Source organism: Echeneis naucrates, chromosome 13 (genome assembly GCF_900963305.1).
Source record: "Echeneis naucrates chromosome 13, fEcheNa1.1, whole genome shotgun sequence".
Taxonomy (NCBI): domain Eukaryota; kingdom Metazoa; phylum Chordata; class Actinopteri; order Carangiformes; family Echeneidae; genus Echeneis; species Echeneis naucrates.
This window is the reverse complement of record NC_042523.1, coordinates 18,823,814-18,850,998: the sequence shown is the minus strand read 5'-3', so window position 1 is coordinate 18,850,998 and position 27,185 is coordinate 18,823,814. Positions and strand designations below refer to the sequence as shown.

Here is a 27,185-nt window from a genome sequence, read left to right as displayed (position 1 = left end):
TCCGTCCGCGCCGAGCCACTCTTTTAAACACCACCGCTGCTGAAACTTCTCAGTCCGCAACTCACGTACTGGAAGCGGGCGGCCAACCTCCAAACTACCTTCCACCATGAGCGAGGTAGGACTATTTTATGTTTTAAATACCAGAGAAGCGTCGGTGTTATCCTAATTACGCACGGTCCGTGCGTTAATGCGCATGAGGGGTGGGGGGGGGGTGGATTTAACAGCTGCTGTTGCTGGATTTCAGTAAACTGATGAGGTTTCTCTTTCGATATTTACAGTTTGAGCGCGGAAATGTGTCATTTGTTAGAGTCAGATGTTGAGCAGCTGCTCTGATCGGGGAACACCAGGGCGCACCAACGCGCCGTAGCTTCCTCCCCCGGTGACAGTACGGCGGATCCATGATAGATAATTTATTTTTCTCTGTCATGGTTCACATCCACTCCACCTTCAGTCACGATGTGAACTGTGGTGAGCAGTCTGTCTACAATATGAAAAACTATATGAAACGGAGTTCAGTGCGAACAGGTGAGGGAGAGTCTTTACGCTCTTTTGGAGAAGCGCGGTATTATAAAAATTGCACGAAGTCTTATGTTGTAGGAAAAATAGTGAAGCAACTAAAACGTGCTGCTGGTCGTTTATTCGCCAGCATGTGGTTGATTGTGGCGGAGCAGGTGGATGCACACTCAGGTGACTGTGCCGTAATGCTGGATTTATTTCTCCGTATGAATAAGGCAGCAGTTCAGAGCATCATCGGCCTGTATCTGCGGGGGTTACAGCTTGCAGTGGAAAACTGCTGTTAGGTTTTCCCACAGCTCCCCGCCCCCTCCCTCACATAGTCACAGATGTTCAGCTCCATTCATTTCAAAGTGGAGGGAGGAGGATATTAATAGCTGTTCTTAATGGAGAGTGTTTATTCTGCACAAACTCCAAAGTTCATTATCGAATCACCCTGGAGAGTTCTGTTAATGTCACCACTTGGGTTTTGAGGTTGGGTGGATATGGAGCTAATTTGGAACAAAGCATGATTGCCATCAAATGCAAAAGAAAATAAGTGTGATGAAGGTGATTGGGTCTTAAACTAACGGATCTGGTTTTGGATGATTTTCTTCTTTCTTCCAAGATGAGTGTCACTGTTGCGTCTTGTCCGCGTCAGGTTGTTACTGTGTGAAATATCAGGACCGATCAGCACACTGTGGAGCTCCACAGACACCCTGCTTCTACAGCCGGGATAGAAGCAGCACACGATCACTTCAGCCAGCCAACACATGCAATTTTAAAAATGAGTTTGGAAGAAATGCAGTTCTTATGGAAATCTTCTGTGTAATCACAAAATCTGAAAGCAGTTAGTAATCTGCTGCACATTAGTGCGGCAGGTTGTGGAGCACATAGGGTTAACTGAAGTTCCTTATCTAGTAACACTTGTGCTTTTGGAGCTGTGTGGGAGTATTTTTGTTCGGTATGTATAAATAGGGTGTGTGGTGCATTTGCTTTTTGTATTAAATTCAAATTTGCATTAGTCTAACCCCGTGGAGCTGTTGAAACTAGGAAAACACACTGTGGGAGTAGATGTATGCACAACGGATGAGCTGTAGGTCTGAGCGGCAGATGTAAAGCCCCTCAGACTGACGCTTAAAGCTCACCTACAGCGGATTTCAGGCGGACATCGATGTTTCTGGAGTTCAGCCGTGCAATCGAGCGGGTACGCAAGCTGTTATGTCCACAAACGGATTGGTGGCAGACATCAACTTCCCCACAAGCTGTTTAAAACAAGTACTAGAATCTCAATAAAAGGATTATTTCAGGGTCCATGCGCACACACACACACACACACACACACACACACACACACACACACACACAAGCACAACAGGAGCTATAACGGCTTTTGAATAACTGAATCACTTGCCAGCAGCAAAATTAGCCAACCCTTTTGTTTGGAAACAAACGTGCAAGGTAAAGAGAAGCCATCTTATCCTGCTGATTAAAAGAGGTGTAATTTTGGGGAGAACGCAGCGCTGGTGTGACTGTGAGGAGCAGCCGGCCGAGCGGACGAATTTTCTGCTTAGTTTATATGTTTGGTTAAGTACCATGCAGAGCCAAGTTGTTCTCAGCAAAAAGTCATCAACGTATTCATTCTCCCAACTTGACTTGAAGCCAGTGAGTGAAGCAGAGCAGCTCAGCATGTTCTGGATGGATGAGTCTCACAGCGGTCAGCACTGCGGTGTTCCCGCTCTAATCCCATACCTGCTCCCAACAAATCCAATACTCCAAGGTAAGGTAATACTGTTACCATCCTGATTTTGTATTATTATTTCTTTCCACCTCTTATCTGCGCTCTGTCTGTCTCTTGGCAAATGAGGCAAGTCAACAACTTAACAAAAAATCCAAAAACTTATCCGCCCTAAGAAAGCCGCTGACTTCTGTCAGAGTGCTCATGTCAGGAAAGAAAGAACAAGCTGGCAGGAGAGAGTGAAGAACTGTCAGGTGGGAAATGGCTAATTCAGACACTTTGACACTTTTCTAAACAGATTCACAGTCAAATTTAAGATGCCGCCATTGTCTCTAACCATCACGTCAGTCCGCTGTCTACTTCCTGAGCTACCTACGGCTTCTCATGCTGCTCCTGCTCCTCTTGTGTTGCTGCGTGATTCTCCTGAAATATTCTGTTAAACTGTGAAACAGCCTCAACAGAATAAAACACCACAACCCCCCCCCCCCCCCCCCTTCAGAGTTAAGCAGAGGCACACCCTGCTGTTTTCACCAAGAGGAGAATAATGTTGGGACCTGAACTTTCCAAGTCAGATGCTGATGTAAATGTTTAAATGTTTAACTGACTCAGCTGCTCTGATTTTGATCTAAACTGTTTGACATTATCGAGCCTGAGCAGAAACCAGATGTAGGAAGTGACACAGCACAAGCAGGAGCATCAGCTGCGTAGAGCAAATGAACGTCCCGTGAAAACTACAAATGAATACAAAGAACCCAATATCCAGCTAACACTTTATGTTTTCGGTTTTTTGTAGGTGGTCAGTGCATTTCTACAGGTTACGTAAACGCCGCTGTTCACAGACGCTTCACATCTCATGGAGCATTTTCCAAAAGTACCTGAACTCATGTTGACTCACAGGTATTTTCGGACTACAAAACTGCACACGCTTTTACCGTCGCTGACTCGTGACTAAGCCATCTTCAAGCCAAAACAGTTCACAAAGCGGAAGTTGATTTAATAGTTTCTGCGCCCACCTCTAAGAATTAGTGTTTCTGTTTCTGTCACGTCGGCACGCACTCACACTTTGAAGACGGTTTCTAAATTAAGTCAAAAAATATTTTTAGGTCTTATTGATCTAACTTTGGCACCTCCCATCCATATTTTGCTCCGAGCCAATTAACATCAAAGGAGTGTTATTACTGTACATGCTGCAGTAACCTAAAGCACCAACATGGCTATAATGTACGTACAGAGGAATGGATAAGGAAGATCTGTACGTACATGTTTTCGTGCAGGTATTTAAATTCTTGCGTGTGCTTGTACATCCGTGCTGTTTGAGAGTCCTGCACACATTCAAGTGTTTGTTTTTTTTTTTGTTTGTTTGTTTGCTTTTTCCACCATTCATTTTATGACTTTGAACGATTTGACTGAGATGGCAATAAAAGGCTGAATTAGCATGATTAGAAATTAGGATTAACTGAGCCTTGATTGGCTGCCAGATTATTATTCCAAGTACTAGCTTCTTTGGAGATTTAGCGTTTTTAATGATAAGGAAAAAGCCTTTGGTCATGTGGGTGACTGCAGAGAGAAACTGTGAACTATCCCTGCCTCACTTTGAACTCTGATGAATACAACAACCCATGGAAAAGTGACATAAATTTGACGGAGAAAGCCGTTTAATCCACTTTAAGAAGAGATTTAAATTTCTCCACGTACGTTGACTGAGGGAAGGAGGAAAGTAACCATGAGGTCATTACATTAGTAGCCAGCACAAATCAGGCTACTCTGAGTTGCGTGACAGTTTTTAGGAGGTTGAGACCTCTGCTTATTTAGCAAAGTGAGCCTATTCTGCTGCACGGCACTTTGTGAGTGCAGGTGCGGCCTGAAAAATACTCAATTTGTTGGAGATTATTGAATTTCTGAACTCGATTACAGTTGATCTTCCTCTTTTTTGACCAAATGCGTTTCTCCTCCAGAAAGAATTTGACCAAATATCATTGCAGCGAGAAGCAGACAACTGGCCACATTTCATTTGATCTGACATTAATCTGATACGGGTTTTGAGCCAGATACACCACTATAATACTCGACTGACACCTTCACACATCATCACCCTCCCAGTCCTCAGATTGGATTGTATGAATCTACTCAAGAGGCCAGACGCTGAGCTTTGGGTCGGAAATCTAATAGGAGTTGTGATAAATCCTCTGTCTGAATGTCTCCAGAGAAAAGGGGACGCATTTCTTGCTTCAGTTTGATGCGTTATGTTTATTAAAGTCGTGGGAGTCATGACATCCATTTTCATTTGTGGTCATCATCTGGGGTACATGTCAGAAATGCCTTTTCCCACCTCTGCTTTGGTTTCTTAAAAACTTCTCATCTCAGAGTTAAAGCATTACTTGAAGACCTATCATCACTTAATCCTTAAAAGGTGTGCCACATTTTAGGGCATAAATCTGCATAATGCCCAGCAAAAGTTGAATTATTCTGTCCTATAGTCTCATCACAACGTACGACATTTCTAGAATAAGTGGTCTGGTTGTATGTTCCAATATCAAACATCTTCAGTGCATTTGTCGCTGGATTAGGGGACTTTCATGGATTGTAAATCCGTTTTGTTTTGGAATTCTTGTTTCCTGTCCGACAGGCGGATCGACCTTACTTGGAGAAATTGTTTTATATTCTAATGAGTCATATGAAAAGGCTTTTTAAAATGGACTAAAATGCAAACCTGTGAAAATAACTAATCTTCCATTTGTGATTTGTTGCTGTCCGTCTGCTCCTGCTGCTGTGAAAGACTGTCTAATGAAAACATTTTGATGGAGTGTTGCCTGTAAACACATTTGTCCTAACAAACTGGTTTTAATGTTATGGACAGTCACACTGAAATCAAATTGCATCATGAAGGTGTAACTTGGAAAAAAAAAACAAACAAACAAAAAAAAAAAAAACCCATAATAGAGTTGTCATGTTTTATATAACTTCTTAGTACACAATTTAAAAACAATCGCTTGAACAACACAATTATATTAGCCCATTTATTATCTCAGTATTGAATTATAACAGGTTTAGTTTTCCCTGTGAGTCTAATCAACAAACACTCCATCAACTGACAAGATCTTGATCAACAGCAGAGACAATATGAATGGAAATTTAGCTCAGCCGCAGCATCATAAATCACTTGGGCTAGTGCCGAATGCACAGAGAAACTATTACACACTCGCTGGCTAAGTGACTGGGGTGAAAGCACTTTTTGTAATGCATGTGTGGCTGTTGTCTGATTATCATGCAGCCATAAATACACCAGTTGTGTACATATGGCTGACGGGCTCCCCGTTTCTCAGTTTCATGGACTGCGTTTTGTAGATGCAATTCACAACGTAAAGTAAATCTTTATTTCGCCTGTTGCTCTGGTCAATTGCTTTGGAAAGTGTTTACACAAGTCATATCATCATTAAGCTGATGGATGAGCGGCTATCAGAGGAAACTACAAGCTGGTTAATCTAAATCTGTAAGTAGATATATACAACACACAGCCGCACATTAACATTACAGCTGTCAATATTCAGATTGGAATAGAACAGTTTGGGATGTGAAAGCAGTCTGGAAACTATAAAACGTGATGATATATGATACAAGGCATCATTGTGGTACGAATAAAAAAAGTAAGAGTCATCCATGTTGTGCGTGTGTGCGCGCGTGTGCGTCACCCATTTTAGCGGCGTAAGCATAGTGCATGTGCTGGCGTGAATGTCTCACTCATTCATTGTATGAATTGTGTGGGCGGGGAAGGACCGAATTAGCAGCGACATTTCTGCTGCACACTGCGAATCTACCTCCCACAAAATCATTACAGCATCACACACACACACACACACACACACACCTGAGACTGAAACAAATACTGTGGGGACTGTAAGGGGTCTGAAGGCCAGCCTAATGAGTACATGAGATTACTGAAACGTGTTCCCAGTTTGAATCTCTGGATAAATGGAAAAAGAGCCTGTTCATAAAGGAATTCAATAACTGTATGTATTCTGCCCCTGTAGCAGGTAAATCAACAAATTCTTCCTTTTTAAAAAAATGTTCAATTAAATTTCACTAAATGAGGGTGTTGAGATAGCAATGTAAAATGTAAAACCAATTCATACAGCATTTGAGACACTCAAATGCTGTATGAATTTCTGTCTACATGAAGTCACAGAGAGGACGTGCTTAGCAACCGCAGTCTGACACAACAGCTGGTGTGACATCAGAGACCACGCTGGCAGCGAACAATGAAACAGTCGGAGTCCCAGATTGAAACTTTCAATCAGGACATTTTGAAGATAAACTGAGATAATGTCTTGTTCGTTGTTATCTTAGAAGCCTAGTTTTGTTTTCCAGCATTTAGGTTGACAGGCCCGGTTCCTCTTACTCCATCATTAAAGATGATCACTTTACATTAAAATCGATTCCTGTATTTTCTTTATTCATAAAAATTGTTAACCTGTAATCGGGAAGCTTATCGAGAAGGTTACAAACGAAACCTCAATCAAAACACCACGATATGAAGATATTCCTCCTCAAACCCAGATGAAATTGTTTCTCTGCAGACTTTTGGTGTTAAATTAGCAAATTAACTTTGGCTTCACAGAACATTTTGAAATTTACCTCCAGGAGGATTTTACGGCTTAATGTCCTGTGTGTTCCTCGCTGATTATTGTGCGGCAGAAGGAAAATGTATTTGAGGATGCTTAAAAAGACATGAAATGGACCATTGTGCCCTCAATCGTTTGTTCTGTTTACTCACATGTCTGAACCTGTGGTTCTTTCTCGGGGAGCTTGAGCCTCTGCCACATCCGGAGGTGTGTTTGTGGCACTAACTTAATTTCATTGTGTGTCCACGTCTTATACACGTACACATTTTTTGAAATGTGTTTCCTGAATGAAATTTCTGCCAGCAAGATATTGCCACACATACTGGACTTTATTTGAAGGCAGACATTTTAAGTGTTACTGTGTTCGTTGTGTTTAGTGTTCACTTGAATGTGTTACAGTATAAATGCAGATAGAGCTAAAACGAAACTCAATATCACAGTGAAGCGAAATGTCACCAGTAAGCTGAGCTGAAGGGTTAATGCATCAGCAAAACACAGCCCTCCAGGCTCTTCCTCCTAAAAGACCCCCCCACTTACAGGAACACTTTGTCTTTCTATGTTAACGTACACGTGAGCACGTGTATCTTCTGAGATAGACTTCATACAATGCATGCTTCACCCGGAACGGCGTACATGGAAGTTCACGTCATGACGGCTGCATTACCTCCCTCCGACGCTGAATTCAGCCATTTGTGGTTTACAGATGGTCCTCTCTGTTCTTCCAATTAGGGACTAAATGGAGGTGAACTTGCGCATTCATTTCTATGAGTGGAAAAGAAAAACTTCCGCTCAGTGCTCACCGTTTGTCTCTTTGGGTTTAGGAGAATTGGACAAAGATGTGATCAGCAGGCAGGGAGATTTGCGGCAGTGGGCACTGAGGTGGAACATGGATTTTCTTGACAACTGGACATAAATCACGAGCCGACAGTGAACGTCTGTCAGCCGGAAACGCAACATTTAATTAATTTGGGACTGGCCTGCTGCCTGACTGCCCCGTAGATCCATATGCTCCTGGTTATTGATGCTGTAGTATAAACTTCCCAATAAATCTTAAGACAAAACAACACAAAACTGGTGAATTGTTTTTGCTTAAAGAGCTCATTCAACTGATGACTGTGTTCTGTGCGTCTTACATCAAAACGTCATTCTTCAAAGTGACACCGTCACAGACCACTCTCATCTGTGCACACACATCCCAGCACATGCCCTCTGCAGATGTCAGTCAGAATGTAGCACAGCTTTCGAGGAAGCGTTTTATAAAACAACTCCCCCGAAACGTATTTAAACACGAGAGGAGCCCTCCTCCAAAATAGGTTTATTATATTTGCTTTATTAGTCCAAAACATTTTTTAATTAATTATCCCGCTTCCTTCCTTTGATTCTGGGAAACTGGATATTTTGCCAGTTGTTTCTCCTCTCACTAGTCAACCAACGAATCATTTCTCTCTGGCCAACAGTTGAAGAAGAGAAATAAGACGAGACAGTTTGGTCTTATGTTCATTGTGCTTGAATTGTCTTTGGCCTACTTCTGCTTTTTTAAATTCTTAATGGCCACTGAGTGTGGCTGGGAACTCTTGGACTGAGCAAGCTGCCAGGCCTTAAAATAACCCAAGAAGCTAAAGAACAGAATCATTATTAAATAACTCCCCCAGTTTTTTTTTGTTTTTTTTTAATCCACCACTTTACTTTGATTGTAATTACAAAGCCTTAGACTTGAAAATGTGTGTAATGGACACTGAGAGAGGATCTGTCAGCTGGGTGGTATCCAAACGATGAGTTTATCCCGATCAAATACCTGGCTCTCTCTTTCCTGGCAAGCTGTTCTGTGGGACGTTGTACCCGACGGTCTCTGAAGGGACAGCGCAAGCAGGAGACAGATTCATCATTCCTCATAATTAGGGTCTTAATTTGAACACCTTGCTCTTTTCAGTTCATTTGCAAAGCTACTCTCCTGCTGCTTGTCCCACAAAAGCAGACTGGACCTCTATCTGGGTCGCCTGATTACATAGCGAGCACTTGGTGTGTCACGTGGACCCCTCCCCACAGCTGACGGGCGCTTGGCACTAGATCTGAGTTGTCCGCCAACAGGCGGGCCCGCCAGTCTCTCAGGGTCTAAGCTCTCGAGACCAAAATGGTCAGTGTCACTGAGCCAGATGAAGTAGCTGAAGCCAAAACATCAATCATTACATTACGCCAGACGTGCTTATGAATCAGCTATTCCAGATTAACAAAATATGAAGCTTTTGAGATACAATATATATTTTCTTTTTCTCATTATCTGCTACACATGACCAGATGCTTCCATTTTCCTGCCAACAGTTAAACCAAGAAACTACGGGATAATGCCAACGCCATTTCCTGATTAAAATATCATTTTGCTGAAGGGGGACCAGTGGTACTTTATTTACACCCAGAGGTGACGGAAAGGGATGGCAAAAAGCTGATTAGAGGACTACAGTCATCAGCAGATGGATGCTCGCTCCATTGTCACGGGATGGTGGATGGTCAATTATCCATTATTCTGTTTTATTCAAAGCTGTATTTGACAATTCCTTCTCAACTGTGTCAAAGCCAAGGACAGTTGGCACAGCTGCTCTCAGCTGGTTGAAAGCTGTGAAAACAACGGACCGTGAGCTCAGGAAATATTGTCAACTTATGTTTCCATGGTCAAGAATGGACTCAAAATAAAACTGTATAATGACGATCAGCGGGCGACGCCACCTATTGCAAAAAAGAAATCAGATTGAAAGTTTTCCTAATGAGTGTTGGTGTAATTTGCTAGTTGCTAGTTGTAGTTTCCTTCCACACAACTTGACTTTAATTTTTTTACAATTATGGTTCCATTTAGATGAAAACAGATGAAGCAGGGTCTGCATTAGGGCTGGAAAGCTGTGAAGCCAATATCCGCGATATTTTTAAATGCAGTTTAATATGTAATTTTCTCTTAGCTTGGAACAGGAGAGAGGAAAAACCACCATGTGTCACGAAAATAAACAAATTTATTTATATCTCTCACAAGATGGCTTTATTCTTTAATTTTAAAGTTTCTTACATTTTGCTTCCTGGATTTGTTTCTGTTGGTCCTTGAACCGAAGGGCTTTACCGTGAAAACAAATGTTGCTGCTTCACTTCATTGTCTGATTGTTTTCATTTCATTTAAGTAAAAACTGGATTTCCGTTCCTGCTACATGATTAAATCGAAGTGCTTTCACCCGCTGCACAGCTTCCGTAAATCAGCTGGCTGATTGAACCAAAACCCCGTCTGATCGCAGGGAACTCCCTCATCTATTTACTGGCCTGCTGGTTAGTTTGTTGTTCCTTTCAGTACTGCGCTGTGAGCACGCTGCACAATCCCAAAGTGAGACTACCAATCCCCAGAGATTGGCGACATCCGCACTACTGAAAGCAACGCAGAAAAATGTAATCTCACCAATTTCAAGGCTCATTAAGTAGAGTAACAGACAGGAGTTTGAAAAAATAATTTGAAGAGGAGCTGTAATGTGTTTTCTACCCTATCCGCTCCTCTCTCTTCCTCCCTCATCTTATCTCTCTATGGAAATTGCAGCGAATCTAAGCAATAATTATTTTTTTCCACCACAGCACAAACTGTATTGATGAAAAGAAATTATTTTTTTCCTTCCAGAAGTTGTTTGTGGATTTACGTGCTTTTGGGCTTCTTGGGCCATGAAGGCATTACTGTAGCACTTCTTGAGTTGCCATTGACTGCAGTATATGAGCTGAGCCCCCCCCCCTTTTTTTTTTTTTTTTGCATTGACTAATAATGATGATGAATATGAAAGAAGCAAAGCAACTGGATGCACACGGTGAGACGGCGTGTGGAGTTGGCCTGACATCGGCTGCAGCTGCATGTCTGAGAAAGCGAGTTGAATGCAGCAGCTACAACTACTTGGCAAAAATGCTGTTCACATGGGAAAAAAAAAAAAAAAAAAGAGGAAAGAAATGTGGGGGGGGGCGTATGATCTTCAGCATCAGGGCCTGACAACTGTTCAGTTCAGTCGTGTCACCTCAGGAGTCCTGGCTGTCACACAGGAAATGGAAAGTGTGCTGCTGAGATTCTGTCCCTCCTGATGCCCCCCGCAGACTCTGCCAGTCAACATCAAACAGCTGATGTTTATGACGGACCAGACCACCTTCACCTCCGTGTCACATCCACAGCTTTGCCCAGCATGGGGATAAACTGACACCACATTATTTAAATATTCACATTATATTCCTAGAAACCCACTGTGTAGGGCGCACAAGAGCATTTCAGCATAACAAGCACTTTAATGAGAATGATTTAACTGAATGGCGTCAATGTTAGATGGTAAGCCACCATTTTCTCTGGAAAGAAAATCCCCAAAATCTGCAGTGGAGCGTGATTGACCCAGCACTGATTGGGCAGTATTTCAGTATGTCCTATAACACTCATGACAGTGTGGTTTATGTAACTGCCAAAGGAGCTCATCCAGATGAGTGGTCTGTAGCACACAACCCCGTACACACGTACACACGAACACACACAGATCTTCACAGACGCACATAAAACTAGTAGTAAAGAGCATGCACAGTCACTCGTACTCCACTCCCACTGCCTGCACACCGAGGATGAGCAGGATGATTTCTGAAGCGCTGAAGAGGCAGGAGGAGAGGAAGGTTAGGGAATCAAGAGGGAAACAGCGTTTTTCCGTGCAGGCTTTAAAGCTCCATCCTCCGTTTACTGAGTGCCACCGCTGAGGCAGCAGCAGAGTTACGTATCACCAACATATCACCGTCATGGAAACAAAGCATCTTCACCCCTGCATGCAACCTTGTGCTGAAAGTGCTGAAAAGTTGCTTCGCATCCGTCCACTAATCAATGCAGTGTCATTTGAAAGATACCGTGATAGGCTCTTTTCTTATTTTACACCTTCGCTGTGACATTGAAATACTTCAATATGTCTTTTTTTTTATGTTGGAAATCTTTCCTTTCACTTCTTGCTGAGAATTAGATCAAAGTACTAATACTGCTCTCATGTGATGCGTCTCTGTAGGTTAAATGTGAAACAACACAGATGTGAGTGGTATAAATCTTCTCATCCAGCGCTCGCAGACAAAATCTCTTCTTCCAAAATCTTGTACCATTCCTTTAAAAACTGAAGCTTTCAAAATATGATCTTTCTTCTTGGATTTTCACTTTTATTTACCAAGCACTAAATACACGAGGTGTTAATGATGTGGAAAATAAGAAAATAAAAATAAAAAAAGTTGAGGGCAAAGAGGCTGCTTGCATTCAACCTCCGGTTCTGCAGGGCAGATGAGGAGTTTGGCTTGGAGGGAGAAAAATGAGGGAACGACAGGACGTGGTTATTAAAAGTCTTCCCTAAAGACCCTGTTCTCTTCCCTCTCTGTCGCCTGATGAATGCTCAGTCACAAATAAAAACATATTTACATTTCTCTGATGTACAATGTGCTTACAGTGCATGCATGCTGGCTTTCTGTTATTCTGCTTGACTCATTCTGTGTTTCAGAGAGGGTGTGTCTGTATTCTCATCTGTGCTGTAGTGTTCTATATTCATGTGTGTGTGTATGCGTACATGTGTGTATGTTTTCCCCTTGAAATATACTGATAGAAAGCCTGGAGGCATGAACTTCTGTGCAGCAGCGTGTTAGTGCAGATCTGCTTGTGTGTGTGTGTATTTTATCTGAAAGGCACACAAAAACACACATCCAAACACTGTTTGTTGACCTTGCGTCTCTCCGAGTCTGCTAATGATTAATGAGAGTCACAATATGTATCTCTGTCAACTTCATGTAACTGCTGTTTTTCTTTCCCTGCTTCATTGGTTTCTCATCTCCTGGTTTTTCAGCCTCGCACTGAACAAAATGATGTTCATTTGTACATGTATTGTGATGTGTCCACAGGTGTGCTGATTTATTCACCTTCCTACCTCTTTGTGTGTGTGTTCATGAGCAACCTTATCTCCAGACTGAGGATGGAGCCCTTTCCTCTCAGTAATCTTATTAATCAAGCGGCTGTTATTGCAATTTAACTTGGCTCGGCTCCAGAGCTGTTTGGCTGTAATGAATCCTCCTCACAGATCTCATCACGTCTCAGCACTGAGCTGAGCGCTCTCAACATTGGCAAAATGACCTCAAGTCACGTGCTGAATTTAAGCCAAGTTGTAACCTGTTAAGCTTCGTGGAGTCTTTTGTGAGTATGACATTGTGATTACAATAAGTGAGCAGCGCCTGCGTCCACAGAGAGGGAACATTCAGATGTTTTAAAACGCTTCTGCAGCCCGGTGCCGTGGTGTTAAATCCTCATCACTCAAACTTTGTGTGTTAGTATGGATGGATAAAATCTTAGGGCTGCTGGTTTTAAGAAAAGTTCTCAGGATATAAACAAATGAATATTTGACTTCAAACTATGAAACTGAACAGAACTATCTCGCTCTTCTAATAAAAAAGACAGTAAGGAACAGTGAACCTTTGAGTATAGTACTGACTTATTGGTTTCATTGGCCAGATTTATTTAGCCTTTGCATCTTGGCCCTCCTCACTAATAACAACTAATCATTGTTGTCAGTGACATCCACATGAACTCCCTCGTTAAAAGGTTATGGAAAGACAAGAAGTATCTATTAAGGTAAAAATAAGAGCTGTATAGGCCTTAGTTATACTGAACTAACAGTCCGTTTCCATTGCATGGTAACAGCTCAACTTCACTGTTTTTCTGCTGGGCAAAAACTGTGGGCAGTACCTGATACCCTTTTTATCACCCCTGCCAAGGCCCAAGCAAGTTCAGGTGATACGAGAAGGTGACTATAAATGTTTCAGAGGCCCGACTGATTGGTTAGAGAGAATCATCACTGTCTGGGACAGGAAGTTTGGAGCAAACCGCTAAAGGACTGTAACCCGCTCAGAACAGACTCACACATTTCTGTTTCTTATTTTACTACACTTTTGTTTTAGCAACCTCTAGTCTGAAACTGAAATTGAATCCACCGCATGGAATTCTGAGAAACTTCAAGAAGGAACAAATGATCAACATGATCAGTGTGTATAAATCTTTGTACTAAGCTGAAAAGGATCCCCCTGAGCCGATCCAGCTATAAACAAGGAAAGGTATTTTAGTTTAGTTCCTATATACTTCAGGATAAACAAAAGAAGCAGACCTGTGACCAAAAGGGTTGTAACAATCAGAGCTCGGAGGATATTGGTATGTACATACGTACCAATCTCAGTTTTCATGAGAGCTCCTTAAAGACCGTCAGTGATCCAAACTGCATGGCCTTTCCAGTTGGTCTAGATGTATGATACAATATTAATGATGCAATTTTATGTCAACATTACAAATCCCAAAGCAAATATGACCAGATGAGCCAGCCCCCCCCCGTCATCTGGAGGCCAGTTGGAGCGCAGTATCAACTACACCAACAGGAGTAGGTTGTGGGAGCATGTTGTGAGGGAGCAGCTACTGTAGGTCCAACACAAGAACCGGTTCATTTCATGGCCATTAAAAGAGAGTGATGGAGAGACTCAGCTCTTCTCTTTGAACTGGGATTAGTAAGAGCAAAGAACAAAACGTCGCTCTTATCTGGCTCAGATTTTTGGTTTGAAGCTGCACGGGGGCCGGAAAAGAGCTCAGCCATGTGACTGTAATGTAAAAACACCGCAGGGCAATATGATCAGCTTTGGTTTTTTACAGGAAAGAGAGAATACATACTGTATAAATCTGAGGTAAACATTAAGTACAGTGTTGTATCACTTCAAAGTGCAATTTTTTTTTCTTCCCCAGCAAAAATCCAGAATTGCATCAAAGACCACCCTCAAATTAGACCTTCCTTCCCAATAGGCTTGGGTGTGCTGTGCTCCGAGCTTGCTAGGCTGCTTCAATCCCTCTCACCAACCCAACCCTCTTCCAAGCATCAAAGCAAGGCACGCGCTGTTTGAAATTCATTGAAAGCATTGGATTAATAATGCAGAAAGAGAAGCTCGAAAAAAAAAAAAAGAAAAAGAGGACACATAGCATGGTGCCTCTTCGACGCCTCAGCTATTAAAGCATGGAAAGCCTTCTGACATGACCAAATGGGAAACCTTTGAACGAGCCGGGGCACAGCTGAGTAACTGTGAAAAGGTTACAGTGAAAGTAGCGCGAGCCAAATCCCCCAGGAGGTAGCCACATACACGCCACCTCGATGAAAACATGTCTGTTTGGTTTGTCCGGCTATATTACTGTGCTGTGCAGCAAGAAAAATTTTTTTTGCTGAAAAAAAAAATATTACAATAATAATAAAAATGTTTTTATAACTCATACTCATCTAGGACTTGCATTCTTATAGACTTTGTAAAAAGCTTGTTTTTTTTTTTAAACCACTTCTTGAGTGATAACTATTATTACATTTTCATTGTTTTTATATTTACATATTAGTGCGCCGAAGGCAAGTACGGCATTATAATTATTATTTTAACTGCAGTGAAATCTGAGATTATCATGGAAATTTTTGCAGATATTTCTTATGATGGTCTCCTTCATGTTTTCGGTCGATATGCTAAGACATGCTAATCAAATGCTCATGGTAGACTAATATTAAGTAGAGACACATCAGTGATCTCATAGCAAGAAAACAAATAACCTGAAAGGACATTTCAAGGTCTGGGATCAGTTTTGGGTCTCTACCATCAACACCTGGAATCTTATAGTCTCGCTGTTGCAGTCGAGCCTCTCAGTTTCTTCCACCCTGTTCATCCCTGTCTTTCTTCAGAGCAGAGGGAGTCAGTTAGTGGACTCTGGTCATTTATCTTCTCAGTGCCAATGCTCGTATAACACAGCTTAACTGCAGAGGGGGGCATTGATCCTGCTCCACTCTCCTCTTTTCTCTTCCTCCCACCCAGAGAAGAAAAAATGTATTAAAATAAAATCTCATCATAGAGCGCCCGCCCAGGCGGTGAATGTGAAAACTGACAAGCTGACAACCTGTCTGACAGCAGGCCATTAAGAGTTCGAGGAGAGTGACGTTGTAAATCCTGCGCTAATTTCATACAAGAAGCTTTTTTTCCCCCCCTTGTGTGTGCTGAACGCCAGATTCAAAATGACACACATTCATTGTCGGGGGACTCTCAAGCCTCAATCCTCCTCTAACAATGTGTGTGCTTTCTGGTATTGTGTATGGAAATTAGAACTATGACACAAAATGCTAACATGAATTTTAAATGACTACCAAGTTTGGACGATTTCCAGAAGTTTCCACGGTTATCAAGTTTTTTTGTGAACGTCAATTGAACATCAGGCTTTTTTCTAGTTTCCATTCTGTCTGCTAAGCGAACCTAGCAAGTGCAAGTGGTAGCCTCATAGTTAAGAGAGAGATATGAACTTCTCTTCTTGCTTAGAAAGAGATTATGCATAGCTCCGAAAATGGCAAAATTTAAAAGTAAAGAGTACTTTCCGAACCCTGAAATTACACAACAGCAGTAAGGGTTTCTGCAGCATGTTTTTTTTTTTCCCCCCCTGAAAGTTCACAGTCATTAATTCTGACAGCGTATTGTTGTTGTTTTTCTCCTTGGAAAAATGTCTCCCCGGTGCCACCTTAATACAGCGATTAATAAGGAGCTTATGATGTAACTTCGCACCGCAGCTCTTCTTCCTTACTCTCTTTCCACAACCCTGCTTCTTTTCTTTGCCATTTTCCTTTGAATCCTTTATCGTTCACTGCGATATCCCGTCTCCTTCTTTGCTCTGCTGCATATGAAAAGCAGGGCTATAATGTGGTTCTAAGAATAGCTTTGCCTAATCTGATCATTGTGATGAAGTGTCACTCCTGTGCTCCTCTTCAGCACAATATCTGCTTGACCCTTTTCGCGCCTGTAATGCTGTCGACACCTGCCTGAACCCCGCAGGCAGTCTGGTCCGTGCGAATATATCATTTTAATTCAACAGGCTAAATATGTTTGATGGGAACTTTTCCCTCAAAAAAAACAAAAAAACAAAAAAATCAAACAAACACAAAAAGTCATTAACGCTATATATAGAACGTCCATGTGTACCACGTAGAGCCAAATTTATTTAGATATCTCATTCTTAGGTGAAACTTTTCGAGCTCCCTTGTGTTTACACAATTTTCAAGACCATGGCGAAAAACACATGCCATGTCAGAAAAACACGGGGATTGCATGCATTAATAATACCTCTCTGCCTGCTATTCCTCTGGAGACTGAAGCCTATTTGTAGTTTAATAAGAGAAGAGTGGGTGTTTGTTGTACAGAGGTAGTATGGCTTTGCTTCTACATGGCTGTACAATGATGAAAGTTCACATTTAGACAAATGTTGTTGCTTTAGTATGCAAGAGTGTAGCAATAATGTTTTATCAGCTTAGTGCTGCTGCTTATTGGTGTACAGCATCATGTCTGAAGAGTCATTTGGTGAGCAGGAGAGTCTGCATTTCCTAGTAAGAGGAGATGTTTAGGTTGTTTGTGTAGCGGGTGGCTTTTCTCATTTAAATTCGTCTGTCTTCCCATTTTTTGCATCTTTGCATCACGTCATGTGGAGTAAAATTAAATGGGGACGTCGCCGTAAGGCCAAGAATAAGGAAGGCTGCATTAAGTATCCTGATTTCCTCACAGTTGGGAAGTTTGAGATTCATATTTTGGCTCTCTCTCTCTGTCTGTAAAAACTGTTTTCTATTTTTGGATGAAGCTTCCATGAAGGGCCATTTTTTTTTTTATTAACATTTATTTAATCATGAAGGAGCGGTTTATTATTTACTTGGCAATATGAATGGTCAAAGAATTCCAAAACGCTGCACAATTAAGGAATTTAACATTGTCAACTGTCAAAATGAGCACAATAAAACATGAAGACAATGGGAACGAGGTCATTAGCTTTGCTTCATGTCGCCATTTTTCTGACCTCTATTGCATCACAGCGACACCTCGGGCATCGGAGCCCTCTTCCCTCTCACTGTATGCTGCCTTTAGGCCTTTCTACTGTCACAGGGCCCTCAGAACAAGGGGACCCCCGACGGGTGGCTTCAGAGAGCGTACTAACAGATTAGGTGGCAGCACAGCCCCCAGTCCATGTCAGAACAATCATGGGGACAGAGCTTCATTAGTAAAGGGCATAGAACATCGGCACGTATTCAGCTCAGCTGTCTGATGGGCTTTTTCTGTGTTGCATTACAGAGACAAGGTTCTGGAGCAGCTGCTGGCAACAACAAGACATCTGGAGGACAAGGTAAGAAACACTCACAAGGCTTAAAATCGACCCCCGCCTTGCCCCAAAAAAAAGGATGACATTAAATAAATAAATGAACAAACAACTTCTAATCAGCAATGTTCATGTCGAACATGACACCAATTTTCAAAATAAAACGAACTTGATAATTTCCGGTAAGTCAGGGGCGACAAGAAGAGACAGAGGCAGAGAGTGACTGAGTGATGAGAGGCAAAGGAGGGCGAAAGGGCCACAGTTTAGGATACATCTGGGCCCATGTATCCAAGATGAGCTTTAAAGGGCACATGTCACATGAGTGACACTAACAGGCTCCAAAGGACAGCTGCTATCAGCTTCCACACACGCACACATAAAATCTGACTACGGGCACGCCCTCAGATCCGATCATAATCATCTTAAAAACATTTCATAACAAGAATTTGCATTCATTCATTTCAACAATCAGCTTTCTGCATCTCCATCAGACAGTGTGAAGCGTGACACTCTCAAATCATGACCATCAGCAGGAATCGGGGTTGTGCATTAATGGCCTTCTATATTTGCTTACTTTAAAAACAAAAAACGTGATGTACTGTAGTGTTGTGATAGACCAGTAGACCAATGTGAGGTTTAGCCAAAGCTTCAATATCCTAAGTCAACTGGGAAAAAAGCTGAGATAATCATCAGCTTCTGTACATCCAACTCTCCGGTGATTGCCTCCCAGAACAGAGATGGACTGCCTGTATCAGCTCAGTCCTGAGGGAAATAAAGATCAGCACCACGCACAAAGTGCATTACAAATCATGTTTATTGTTGAACTTTCCGCCATTAGACCTACTCAGGTGAACCAAATACAGACTTCAACGAGAAAACTAATATCTTCCCTGCTTTCATTTCCTCTTAATCATGACGGTGATTTGGTGCGTGGCGCTGACTCAGCAACACATCACTGGAAAAAGAATGGAGCTATTTAAATTTTTAGAAGATATTTTGCTTTCAGGTTTATGCAAAAAAAAAAAAAAAAAAAAAAAAAAAGCCCAGTTAACACTTGGCTACAACAAGAAGATTTGGGTCTTTCAATGTCCAAACACCAATCGTGTTTAATAAAACTGTGGAAGTGATTCACTGATCTCTGATGTTGTTGTTAATATAAGAGACTTGAACCAGGTGGGGGTGACGACCATGCTCGTATTCAGAGTCACCACTTAACCTGACACATATGTCTTTGGTTTATGGGAGGAAGTTTGTGTATCTATACAGAAACAATGCTCTGTTGATTGTCTACCATTATCTACCACTCAACTGCCCTTCTTCATTCATTTTTGGTTCAATTTTATCACATAAAGCATAATATAAGAGGCTGCTAAGTCACACTTTCTAAACTCTGCCAAGGTCTTTTTGCATGCGAGTTTCAGTCAGCTATGACGATAAATATGAATGAAAAGAAATAAAACCAAATGAAGAACGAGGTTAAGTATTAACCCCCCACCCCCATCCCAGTTGTGTTTGAAGGAGAAACTTTAAACCATCTCAGGTGACGACTGACCCTCTTTGAAAACAAACAAACAAATAAATAAATAAATAAAAATTGCCCCATTAATCAGAGTCACAGTTCAGAAACATTATTCACCAGCAGAGATTAATGGGATCCAGTTTACCTGCAGCAGTCGACTGAGATGAAACACCGTTTTAAGAAACAAATTTTTTAAATGCCGGTTGGTTCGGCTCCGCTTTTATAATCACTTAATAAAAGGAGGAAGTGAAGGAAAATACACAACAGCGCACGCACGCACGCACGCACGCACACACACACATACACACACGCACGCACGCACGCACACGCACACACACTCCTTTGTTGTCTGACCTTGACAATTAATTTGATACCTGGAAAACTGCTTTCCCATCCTGTCTCAAATGTGTCTCTCCAAATAGAAAGATATATGTAAGAGGTGTGTGTGTGTGTGTGTGTGTCTGTGCGTGAGAGAGAGAGAGCTCTCTCTTAGAAAAGGCGAGTGGGCGAGGAGGGAGTGACGCTGTTATTGACTCTCGCCCACTCTGCATAACCCCAGAACACAGCGCAGCAGAGCACAGTCTTTAGAAACAACCTCTCACAGGCTCAAGGACAGACTGACTGAGATGTATTCATATAGACTAACTCATTTTGAAGTGGGTACCTACATGCAACTGTGACGCACTTTAGAGATGAAGCAAAGGCCATTTCCCTGAAAACCCAACATGGACAGTGGAGGATGAAAGGTATTGGATAGATAACGGCACAAACGAATGAGACCCCCCCCCCCCCACTTTGCTGCATCATGTCTCTGATTTCCTCAGCATGCACAAAACAAACTGCATCTGTGAGTTAAGGGACAGTTGCTGCTTTCAGTGTGGGGTTCATTCTTTGTCAATAAAGAAAAATGTTGTTCTTCGGAAAACAAGTAGAATAAAAACAGAAGGTATCCTGATATATAACATTACAGACTAGACAATAGTTGGCATTTGATTAATACTTAGTTACCTCACACCCTAAGTAGAAAAACCCTCACAGGTTCAATCCGTTAAAAATCCGTTAAAATCCCCTAAAAAGCTTTTCAGTGGTGTATTGTGACATTGGTCGACATGGTTGGGGTCCAGATGTTGTGTATTTGGGCCATATGCTCACATATGTTCACTGACCTCACACCGTACAAAAACCACACTGACGGGAACATTAAAGGATAACACTTGGCAATCTTTAGTTAAGAAGCTGCCATATGTGACATAATTATGCGCTGGCTCATGCGGGACGTAAGGGATGAAAACTGCTCCATTTCTTTATGTAAATTTTAAGCTTCTGTCAAAGAACAATGTGAGAACGATTGCACCAACAGCACCTCCCCCCTCAATGGAAACAGGCACAGGAGTAATTTCAAATTGGCTCACCTTAGAGATCAAAGCCATCCTTTTATAATTAGCCTGCGACAGTCTCTCAAAGTGATGATGACCTATTTCCTCTATGTTTTTTTTTTTTTTTAAGTATCTTTACTGTACTCAATTATGGCCATAATGAATTTGTCTTTTTCTGTCAAATATTGTTAGTAAATGCACACAACAGACATATTCAATGCTAGAAAGAGCTGAAACCGCCCATTTCATCTGAAGGTCTTTAAACATCCCACATTTTTTTTTTTTTTTTTTTTTACAAATGTGCAACCACATCCAAGTAGGTTACACAGGCGCTTCCTCCCCAAAGCAAAGTAGAAGTTGATGCACACTGGGAAGCCAAGCACACAGTACCAATCAATAGAGAGCCAGTCCTTCATGTGTATTTGAATATTGATCGCCTTGGTCCCTCTCGTGCTTTCCTGGGGCCAGAGGGGCGGTTGATATTTTCCTGACTTTCCCAGGATGACTTTCAACTGCAGACAAACAAACACTTACAGGCACACATACAAAATCTTCTACATGTGTACACAGATATAATATGAACCTACAGACAATAGATACAATGACCTCCACGCTGGCTGTCTTATGCTACACTTAAATTTCATGCCCAGCGAAAAATGTGCGCCACTCTGGACTAATCTGTTTCAGAAAGTTCATTTTGAAAGGTGGCATGACAAAGTGGGCAGAGAAAAAAATGCTTTTATGATTTCAGACATCAGGATCATAAATAATATACAAATGAAATATTTGAAACTGTCAAAATTTCCTACGGCCATCGCACTGCACAATGAATGCATAAACAAGTTATGCAAGTGTGGCCTGTTATTATTTTTGCTGTTTTCTTTTCTGAAATTGTAAAGCCCAAAGATTTTACTTTGCTTGGATGGGTGGTACTTTCTTTGGAAAAGATTGCGTGGCTGTTTTCCTGCACATCTCTCTAAATTATTAAAGTCATAAGTCACCCCATTCAGAATGCATAAGCCATATGCTTTGCGTGAGGATTCATCTGTAAAGCGATAAGCACTGTGGCACTGCCATTGTCGTCACACGCAGGTCATGTCTTTCACGCCAGAGTCTGTTGTTTTCTATTTCTTTATATTGCTGATGGCTCTGAATGTCTGCAGTATTACGGGTATTGCAGTTTAAAAGAGAGAAAAGCAGCGAACCATGTTTTGGCAGCTGTAACTACCAAATGTTTTGTTTTTATGAATATTAAGAAGATGATTCATCATTAATCAAGTCATCTGTAGATTCACGTTTCAGCACTTTGTTGAGCACCTCCATTGTTGCAGGACCTGTTGATCTCCAGCATGAGCTGTCAAATTGTGTCAATCAAAATTTCAAACAATTGCTTCAAACGATTTAAAACGATCTGGAATACAGGTTAAAATGTATTTCCTTTATAGATTTTTTTTTTTTTTTTGCATTGGAAGAATACAAAAATACAGTGTGAATTTCAGGTATCCAAAGCAGTTGTGTGATTTGATGCACCAAAATGGAGCAAGCATCGACAACAAAAAATAAATAAATAAAATAAATCTAATATTTACATGCTGAATCTTCTCAAACTAAGATACAATGCATGGCTCTTCACTTTGTAAAACACTTTTTAATATAGTTTTACTTCATCCCACAATCTGTTTGTAATCCTAAAGTTTAGATGTTCTTCTGCGCATACATCTACATTACTTGGATTTAGTCTCTTGTGTCTTAATGTGTGTATGTGTACAAATCCCTCTCATGGCTCAACTGGTTTTATATAGTGAAATCAATAAGATATCCCAGCTTTGACTGTCCTTGGACAATTTTAAAGACAGGCAGCCAAAGAGGCTCTGCACGTCACACTTAATACAGATAAAAGGTGGCAACAGCACAAACGTCATGGCAGACGGAAGGAAATTATGAGCTGCAGCCTTCAGTTCTAATGACTAAACCACACCGACACCACAAACATTTAAATCCTCATTATCAAAAACACAGTCTAGATGATCTAGAACAGCTTTCTGACAGCAGATATCACTCTTATGTTAAAATGTCACTGTGCGTCTATTAATAAAATATATTTATATAATTTATAAAAAAAAAAAAAAAAAAAAAAAAGAGCAAGTACTCTTGCATACAACAGAGAAAGTAACGTGATTCAAAACATCGAATTATATTTAAGGATGACAGTTGGTCTGAAAGGATTCTTCAACATTGTAAACTTCACACACACACACAGCATAATGTTTGTTTTCCCATCTGAAATGCAATGTTTGTGTTAACCTTAAAATCCAGCAACCACACTGATTACAAAAACGATCACAGAGCTCCTCTTCTGTTTCTCTAACACAACCCGACAGCTTTCAGGAAGATATAAATGTTTAAACATTTGTCAGTGTTGACATGCTATTGGCTACCAACTTCCTCCGTGATTCCAATATTCAATTCATTTTACTCTAACCACAAGCACACGAGTAGAGCTTATTCACATCCAGAATCACAAACCAGCAAAACCAACAAAGCTGTTTGCCTACCTTAAAGGAGAAGTCCCATTCCTTTAGTCTTTATAGATCCACGAATAGCTCAAAAAATGGAGGAATTTCCATAAAAGTAATCCAATTTATGAACGCTTCCATGTGAAGTCCATTGCAGATCGTCCGCAGCCCGTCTCTTTCTTCCACATTTGAATCTTTCTTTCATGCCTCCTTCCTGATGGCTGACAAATAGGAAACTTCATCAGCTTCTTCTTCTTCTTCTTCTTCTTCTTCTTCTTCTGCAGCCTGGACTGGCAGTAAGTAACTACTGAGGGGCATTACTGCCATCTGTTGAGCTGGAGCTCAGATCTCACCCAATTTCCGTCAGAAAAGACTGAATGGTTGTTTATCAGCACCCAAGCATCTAAAGTATTAGATTGAAAGCTCACCGCATTCATGATGTATAAGACACAGGCTTTGTCCTCGTGTGAAAGAAGCTGCATTATAGTAAAAGGTTAGTTAGATTTGACCTCCTCTGCTGCACAGCTGAAGGGGTGAAGGAGGAAATGTAATGGAAGAATACGTGATATATTAGAAGATTAACAACAGTGTTAATATTAAATTGTGGGCCATTACACAATCATGTTTAATATTGTTCCCATAATGAAGGAAGTCAGGTGTGCCTGCCAGGGGTACACCCCTGCGGCATCCGAAGGCAGGGACAAGGGACTTTTATGACTGGTTTAGTTGGAAGATTTATTGGTGTAGACAGGTACACTAAAAGTGCTGCCAGAGGTAATAAGTCTGCCAACTCACTGTGTATGTCGAGGTGGAGATGAAGCCTCACACTAAAAAGAAAGATGAGAGTGAGAAATCCATCCTTGCCACACTCAGTCGCCGCCTCCTGCCTGACAAAAATGAATGAAAAGCAGGACATCGGAGCCACAGCCAAGGCGATGAGAAAAAAACATGCGATTTCTTTGAAACATTAAACATAATACAGTTGTGTGATGACAAAAACATTTACTGCAAATGCATAAATGAGATCCAAATTCAAAATGCTATTTGACACAATCAGCCTCGGATGCTACTCAAAGTCTCAAAGCTACAGCCGAGGTGACTGTGCTTTTGATTGGGTGAACTCGAGGCAGATGCCTCAGTAATATATATTCTCACCATCTGCTGATTTGATTTGATAGATCAAAAGTCAGTTGTGCTGCGGAAGAAAGAAGACAACTGGAGTGTAAAAACATTTTTTAAATAAAGGCTATAAAAAATGAGAAAAGCATAAGGTTGTTGGAAAAGGCCTTTTTTTCATTAGTGCTTATGAAACCTCATCCATCCTTTCAGTATAGCATAGACAAGCGTGAAGTTTCTGTTGTATTACAGACAGCTGGCATCAGCTGTTTCATTTACGTTTCTCAAACTTATTCATAACCATACTCACAATTAGAATCAATCAGGACAATCACAACATTGTTTCATTACCTCACAGGCCTTAGTTAATTCCTTGTTTTGCTACTTTGCTGATCACGTCCTGACTCTGAAAGTCTGGAGATTCTCCATAAAGAGCCACCAGCTTGTACAAAGATCATGAACATGTCTCGGACGTGACTCAACAGCGGGCATTAGAGCGTTGGAAAATTCAATATCAATTAATGCAGGATTTGAAGCTCGGCTTGACACAGCAGTTAGCGTTTCCTCCTTGAACAGCCAGAGAGAGGTACTCAAGCTCAGCCCCGAGGGAAACCAAGGATTAGCTAGTCAATAAATGAGTCGCCTCTGTTTTTTTTTTTTTTCTGCATTCAGTATCCCCCTCTAAACCCCCTTCGCTGTCTGCCATGCTCATTTCTCTACAGGACGCTCTGCTGATCCAACTCGAGCAGATCAGTCCTTGGCAGGACTGTCGAAAGGCTGCAGAATAAAATAAGCCCCCGACGCTGAGCTTTGTGGCGAAACAGTCAGTGACTCTGAAAACCTGAAAAGTTGAACCTGCTAAACTCATCTGATCATCGAGTTTAATCTGCGACTGACTGTCATCCATCAGTCGCTGTCGACCTTTGTTTTGGTTTTTTTTTTCACAGGGGCTAACCATGTAAGAAACCTTAGACACTGGATCTTAACAACACAATTTTGTGCATTCCAATCAGAAAGCCCCGAAGGCCCAGCAGGAAAATCAGTTTGGTCACTTATTCTCTTAGTGACATAAACTGTAAGAGCCCCAGTGAAGCCTGCTTGGGTAAACGTTAACTTGGCGTGCCCTCAAAAAGCCTGTGAATAAATATCCCTGCCTAATTATGTTTGTGCAGCCCAGGTGCTCCTTTCAGCAGCACATGTTTGTGGTGCAGCAATGAGTTAACACTGGATGGCACATTTTTTATTGACAGAAAGATTAAAACGATAACATCATTATCCAGTTGGTCTGTTTTCTCTTTTCTTTTGTGTCGTTAATTTGGTGAGCATTAGTGCCTACGAATTTCAATAGAAGATTTTCATAAAAGTAATGTGTGAATAATGATAAAGCCTGCAGTATTACAGCGCTGATTTCCTTATGCCTGGTAATAGCTTTACTTCCCTACACTTCATTGACCAGGATATAAAATCCTCCTCTTTGCTTAATGCTTGCTTGTGTCAGTTTTCTTCTGGGATTACATTTGTGTGCTCATCATCAGTGTTGGCTGAGGTCCATGGAGGATTAAGAACTAGAGATCAATTTATGCTTCGGCTTTTGACCTGGGCAACAACTGCTCAACTGCGCCTCCCCCACCCCCACACACATTTTATTGGGTCACACCCCATTATACTGTTTGACTGCTTCCTAAACTAAATTAAAAGCCGCTGGTTTACTGTTACAAAATGTTTTTTCTGAATATCCCAATAAAGTCTGGGTTGGTTTGAGTTAGAGTACAGCACTGCTTGAAATCATGCCTTATTTTTCTAGTCTATACTCAAATCCTTTCTGATAGTGAATTCCAACACTATCTTCTTTTTTTCCCACTGAAAACAAACTTTTCAAAGTTTTTATATTTACATATCACAAATGTTATCATTTGACACTCGCTAGGTCTCAAAGGCCACCATATCTAATGAAATTGACCTTTTCCTAAGTTCCACCCCCGTTAGTTTCCTCTCACTTCTTCAGTCAAGCTTTGGTTTCTTTCACAGCACATAATGCAGAGTGGTCACTGAAAACTCTGAGAAAAGTCTGAACACATTATCAGACTATCATTACTGCAGACTGTTGATTCTGCAAATTAAACTGGCAACTTTACGACTGTAGGTCAGCTGTAGTTAGAGATGATCTTGCGAACAAAATTTAAAATTACATGTGTCTTTGAGAGGCCTTTATGGTTTTAAAAATGCTAAATAGAGACATACTACCCTTTAAACTTTCTCTGTGGAGAACATCACCCTAGCAACACGACGTTGCTAAGCTACAATTGGACAATCCCTGTTAATCAACTGATCAGATTTGGCCTTGTGACTCAGTTACATTCATCTTCTCCTGTGCTTTCCAGATGCGTCCAAGGCAGACGTCCCTGAGGACTTCGACATCGACATGGATGACCCAGAGACCGAAAAGGCAGCGGTCGCCATCCAGTCCCAGTTCAGGAAGTTCCAGAAGAAGAAGCGCGATGAGAAGTCCTAGTGAGCGCCACGCTGCTCTGCCACTGTGTGTAGAGACGGCAGGTGGAAGTGACAGCACAGTGACGATGGTGTGACATTTGCATGTAAACAAATTCATACCTGTTGGAACTCCA

General features: G+C 41.4%; 1 protein-coding gene across 1 annotated transcript; it reads left to right on the top strand.

The window, feature by feature from the left end:
• On the top strand, positions 1-27,185 carry LOC115053493 (calmodulin regulator protein PCP4-like). The gene is made up of 3 exons (XM_029518241.1): positions 1-115; positions 18,010-18,061; positions 26,943-27,185. Exons 1-3 carry the CDS (start codon positions 107-109, stop codon positions 27,071-27,073), a joined length of 192 nt encoding a protein of 63 aa, XP_029374101.1. The 5' UTR covers positions 1-106; the 3' UTR covers positions 27,074-27,185.